The 6332-nt window shown below is 37.0% G+C and overlaps 1 protein-coding gene across 1 annotated transcript; it reads right to left on the minus strand.

The window, feature by feature from the left end:
- Window positions 1–987: 987 nt before the first annotated feature.
- On the minus strand, window positions 988–4714 carry CBR4 (carbonyl reductase 4). The gene is made up of 5 exons (XM_009482899.2): window positions 4573–4714; window positions 3908–4028; window positions 3286–3422; window positions 2559–2693; window positions 988–1166 (listed from the first exon to the last, which is right to left on the minus strand). Exons 1-5 carry the CDS (start codon window positions 4712–4714, stop codon window positions 988–990), a joined length of 714 nt encoding a protein of 237 aa, XP_009481174.1.
- Window positions 4715–6332: the final 1618 nt, after the last annotated feature.

Raw genomic sequence — 6332 nt, forward strand, 5'->3', positions numbered from 1 at the left:
ACAGCTGAGTAATTACTCTGCTTCAAAAGCTGCTTTGAATAAAATAAATGGCTATTTTATTGACTATACATACGTATTAAAGATTATCAACACAACAGGTGAACAAGGTTCAAGAAGATACAGAGCAAAACACCCCGACTTCACACTCTGGAAGTGATATGTGTTTTCTAAACATCTACTGAGTCAGTGAAAAGTCTTTTATGCGGCAAGGTCTGCAACTGTACTGTTCATTGGTGTATGTGCAGCTCAGACTCAGGATATTACAGAATTTAGCAACTCCAGTGACCAATCAACAGTCCTTCAATGTATACATGCAAGTGCTACTGGATTAAATGAGTGCTGTACATACATTCAAGAACAGAACTGAGCACGTTTTCTCTTTATAAAAATACACTGCACATAACTAAATCTCCTAAAGGCAATTCAGGTATGCCAAAGATCTAGAAGCTCCTAGCTTTGTAGTGTTAGCTACAAACAAACAACAAACAAAGGAGACGCCTTGCCACTTTGTAGGGACTAACTGATAAGAATAAAAAATTACGCAGTTCACAATCTTTGCCCTACATGAAAAACTTGATGCAATCACACCTGCCAACCAATAAACATGCCTCCGTATTTTATTAACCTTTGTGTAACATGATAATTCGAATAAAATCTCCACTCTATTCCAAATTGGAAAACGTGATTTTATAAAAATATAGTGCTTTAAAAATGTATCAGCATGTTATTTAAAACAATCACCATACCACAAACCAGATCTTTTTCAAATTGTTACGTACACAGATTTCGTAACACTAAATGGACTCTTCCAGGTAGCTGAACATACACGCTGGACTTCACAGCTGCTGAATTTCTGCTCTGACCAAATAATACCAAGCCAGTTACATACATCAATCTTCAACTCATTTCCACCCCTCTCCCTTTAATTAGTATATATTTATATATTACCATCATGACATTAGAGTAGGTACTTATTCAAGGTAGTATTTAAGTCAGAAGCTGCAAGCCTCCATCTACAACTAGAGTACTCCCTGTAACATAAGGGGACTCCAGAAGAAAGACAACAGCTTGTGCAACTTCATGAGGCTCTCCAAATCTTCCAAGGAGAATTGCTTTCTTCAACTGATCTTCTTCCAAATGAGCAGTCATCTCTGTGTGAATAAAGCCTAAGAGAGGAGAGATATTTGTAGAGTTACCTAACCTTCAACTATATTTCTGTAGTGGATTTCCCTGGAATCCTCCAAAGTGAAATCTACTACCAGGATTCAGCACCAGCTACTGTTCCCCAAAGTCTCAGAAGTCAGTCTACAATCATTTTATGGCCAAGACCAATTTTTTACCTAACCAATAAAATGCCTTCCGGTTTTGGAAGCACTGATGTAATAATCAAAATGCAGAGATCTATAGAAGTCCATCAAAAAAAAAAAAAAAAAAAAAGGTAACTAAAATTGGGTCCCAAAACCATATTTAGCATCACTTTCCTGAAAGACAAAATACATTCCTTTCACCAAAACACTCTCAATAAAAACACGAGTATAAAACCTCTGGCAAGAAACCCCTATAGTTTGCAAGTGTTTCCATTATATTTTAGAACTTATGACAGCACTTGCATAATTTCTATTATAGCACTCATTTGAAGAATATTTCTCGACATTTTTGAAGGACGTCTCTTTACAATTTTCAGTTATCTGAGATAACTGAAGAGAGTCTTCCCACTGCTGCACTTCTCTTCACATAAGCTGCAGCTTCATAAAGAGCTGATCTTATCTGCTTTCTAGCTTCCACCAAGGAGGGAAAGTCTTGGTTTTCCTCTCTACTGTACAACTCCGCCCATTTATGATGGCTCTGGACCCTTCAGTGAGCTCCTCAACTCACTAAACAATAAAAAGTATTTTTCCTGCCTAGTTCACAAGCTGAACTGGTTTATGTAGAGGTCTGAAAGGCATCAGAGCTAGCATAAGGTGAGCAGCAGAGTACACAGCTACGAGTGGAAAAAGTCAGAAAAGACAGAAGGGAGTTTTCCTTAAGGGTGGTGGTTTGCTTGGACTAGATGCATCTTGTGAAATCACAGCCTTGTCCTCACAGAACTTTCTTTCCAGACTCCCTCCTTTTACTACAGGGGTAGACAGGCATGCTTTCATGCCAGCTTCTCGTGGTCTTTCATGTTTCTCTAATAACAGATAAGCATTCTTCAGCAGGAGACAAGGGTAGCTGTCTGTCTATAACTAGTTCTAATGCTTCCATCTGCAAGGACAGCAGGTTTTGAAGAAGGAACAACCAAAAAAAGACATTTATTATGTAATAATAGACAGAGGAACAGGTACACACACTCTTCCAAATTTCTCAGTGTCCCCTTAAAAAGACTAAAGGTTTTGTAAAAGAATGTATTATATTTTAAACTGGAAAAAAAAAAGGAGATTAAAAACATGTACTTACAAAAGTTGAAGAAAATAATAGCAATTTGTCTCAAGTTACTTTCAGAGTACAGCAAATATCCAGCAGTCTTGATGATCATGTATTGCAACAGTCAAGGATATAGGAACTTCCCAAAAACTAACCTGGAGCAACCACGTTGACTCGAATTTGCTTTTTTGCTACTTCTTTAGCAAGAGAGCGTGAAAATCCAACTAATCCTGCTTTGGTAGCACTGTATACACTTTGACCAGAGTTGCCTTTAAGTCCTACAATACTTCCTAAAATAAAGAAACATCAAAGAGAAGAAAAGATTAAATGACTAATATGAAACCTTGCACTAGCTTTATCATTTTAGTTTTAAATCTGGAATGGCAAATGAGATTAAAAGAAAAGGAATTAAAAGTATATTACTAAATGTACTTTATAGCCTACTGCCAGGATAAGCAAATCCCTCAATTATCTGTGATTTTTGTGGAATCCATATATCTATGTTGACCAACAGGCACCAGGAAAGTAATACGAAGAGCTTTCTAAAAAATTATCCTTGCACAGAAAAAAAAATAACCCAAACCAACTATACCTATTTGACTCCTAGTTAATAACTAGCAGCTGGTGGATTTACATACTGAAAGAGCTGATAAAGAACAGTAAAATTCTTTTTTCAAGAAAATATAAACTCTGAGGTGTTTATTAGTGAAACAAGCTGGTTTTGCATTTAGAAGTTGCTGAAATTACACAAAAGAATAAGCATTCATAAAGAAATGCTAAATATAGAATGTCTAAATGCAAAGAAGACGGTCAACTTACACCTGCTAAACCTTTCTAGAACACTACTGCATAGAGTTCCACTGGTTTAGACAAGCACCTTACCTATATTGACAATAGCACCTCCTTGTTGTTGAATCATACTTTTTACAGCAGCTTTGCATGTCAACATTGTTCCCAAAAGGTTAGTGTGAATCTGGGCTATCATATCTTCAGTCTTGGTTCTCAGTAACAAGCCATCCCTGACAAACAGACCAAAAACCCCAAAAGAACTCACTGAACAACCCCAATGATCACATTTACTCATAATAATACATGACTGATGAATGGGATATTTATGGGTATTTATATGGTTCTGTACATTCTAGCATTCAAAATAATGACATTGCGAGGATGTCGCATAGCAAGAAAAAATTTAGCTATGCCTCTGGCAACAAAGCCTCCTTTGCAGAGAAGTATCAAACATCGATTTGGACTACTTCAGGGTGAAGAAGGAGAAGAAAGAGGAGTAGAGGGGGAACTTATAAACTCAAAATGCAGAAACTACAGTGAAAGCAGTATCATGTTAGAATTTTACCTTCATCAGGAACAAAATATTGGTGAGCACTTAATACTGTTTCCAGATATATTCAGTAACAATACTCTTACTAAATACAAAGGCCCTTAGCACCTCATAATAAGATGCTGTCATCTAGAATTGCATATAATCTTGTAATGAATAACTAACCTGTTGATCCCAGCTGCATTAACCAAGTAGTTAACAGGACCTAAATTCCTCTGCATCTCCTCAAAAGCATTTTGGACTTCTTGTTCACTGCATACATCACAGCTAAGTGCCAGATGTCCTGCTGTATTGAAATAAAAGCACATCATAATAATAATAAAAGATAGTATACCATTCATAAACCTTCTTCAGAATTTATCAAGTCAATTGCTAGAACAGATGTTGAACTAGCTGTAACTTGAGGAACCCATTTAATCGCCAAAGAACAATTTTCAAGTACTGTATTGATCAGTTACGTGACAATTTCTTGGTTTGTATTTTGGCCTTTTGAAATCAGAAGTTCAGCATGAGCAGACTGGTCTCAGTTCTGGCTTGGTCGGGAGCCAAGGATGACTCAATTCATAGCACCTCCCTGTTATGACCTTGAACAATTCATTTCATCTTACCTATTCCATCTGCAAGATATGAATTGTAACATACTTAACTTTCCCAAAGAATACTGTGAAAAGAAAATAGTACTGTACTGATACAGCTTTTATTCCAAATTTCTCAGCCTTTACTTTCATTTTCATCTAGTTAAACAATGAGGTTTATTTTATGACTTACTACTTTTACAGGTTACCTAAGCATTGAACAGTGAGGAAAGTATTGCAAAGCAGCATACATACCACCAAGATTACGTGCAGTGGTCTGGGCTACTTCCAGATTTCTAGCAATAATCGCCAGGCGGCAGCCTTTCTGTGCCAGTAGTTCTGCAACAGCTTTTCCTATTCCTCGGGATCCTCCAAAAATGGCGCAAACCTTGCCCATCTTGAAAAATAATTCACAAATTGCAAATAACCTATGAATTTCAGGTCCAATGTAGCAAAGAATAACCACTGTTCTTGTCAACATCACAGCCCTTACTAGTCTGCAGCATTCTGTAATATCAGATTATAGATTTAGTGATTTATTAAATTTTTATTCACCAAAAAATAAATACTTTAACTAAATTAGACACCACTTCTACAAATGCAAGTTAATTCTTAATGATTTCTGAACTAGTAAAAAAATCATGCATGCAATCTAGCATTTCAATACTAGTGTTATAATAACTCCTATTATGTTGATGGAATAGGCAATTTCTGTATCTAAAGGCCATAATGTATCATTCAGCTATTTATTCAACACCAGCTTAGTAGTTGTAATTATATTGCTCTTGCAAACACTGTTCTTGTACTAAAGTCATTTAGCCTCAAGGTCTCACTCCATCCTAAGTATCTGTGTTGGACATTCACATTGCACACACCACTGAGCATGATTTGATACTAACGTATTTACACTAGTTTAACACTAAGTTACACAAAGTAATACTATGTTTTACCACTAGCCTTAGTTTTTTTTATTTCTGCATTTGAAGAAAAAGAAGCTGTTTGAAATGTGAAATAATTCTGAAGTAGCTAGCTTAGATGTTTAGGAAGGAGTGTAAGAAGAAAGTACTTCTGTAGAATGCTCTTTTATTCTGCAACCTCTAGAAACCAATCAGCTGTTCTGGGATTTCCTGAGGAGCCAAAGGCAGAATCCACGCGATAGTAATGAACCTCTTTTCCATACATTTGAATAAATCCTTTTTGAACCCAATTATACTTTGTCTCCATAACATCCTGAGGCAACAAGTTTCATTATTTGTGGAAAAGTACTCCCTTTTGCTCCTAATTTGCTTTCTGATTAGAGAATACTATGCATTTCTCCTCATATCTTCCCCTTACTGTTTGTAACTTCAGAGGCTACTCTTCTGCATTTTACCCTCCCCCTACATCCTCCTTCAGGTCTATTTAGTTACTCTTGTACATACAGAAGCCATTCTGTACCTGACTAAAGACTGTCCAAACTCTTAATCCTGCCACCCTACCTTTGCCTTCCTTAGGTCTATCACACCCTTTTTGATGTGTGATAACCAGAAGAGCACACACCAGAAGGACACCATCAACTCATACAATGGCATAATGATTTTGGCCTTCTGTGACAGGGCCTGGAAGAGCAGTCAGTCATTTTCTGTAACAAAGTAAGCAACAGTGCTTGAAATCAACCCACGTGGCTGCTTCCACTGGCAAGTTTAAGTCAGCTTCTAGGAGCAGGAAGAGGATTAAATGCTTGTATCCCAGGTGGTGGCCCTTTCAAAAGTACATATACAAAAAGATCTCCTGCATGAAGACATTTCCTTAGCGATAAAAACAGGCACCACCACCTCGCCGGAAAGACTAATCTTTTAGGTAGTCTTCATTAGGTAGCTAGACTGCAAGAGATGAATCAAGACGACTTGCACCCAGTAACTACAGCTCTTACTATCTTAGCAGAGTAACCGCACAAAGCATGTTTTGTTGACAGATTTTTTTGTCAGAAACAAAGTCTCAGTCTGCCTTCTCCATCACCACTGATCCATTTTACA

Source organism: Pelecanus crispus, chromosome 4, assembly GCF_030463565.1.
Source record: "Pelecanus crispus isolate bPelCri1 chromosome 4, bPelCri1.pri, whole genome shotgun sequence".
In the NCBI taxonomy this organism is placed as follows: Eukaryota; Metazoa; Chordata; class Aves; order Pelecaniformes; family Pelecanidae; genus Pelecanus; species Pelecanus crispus.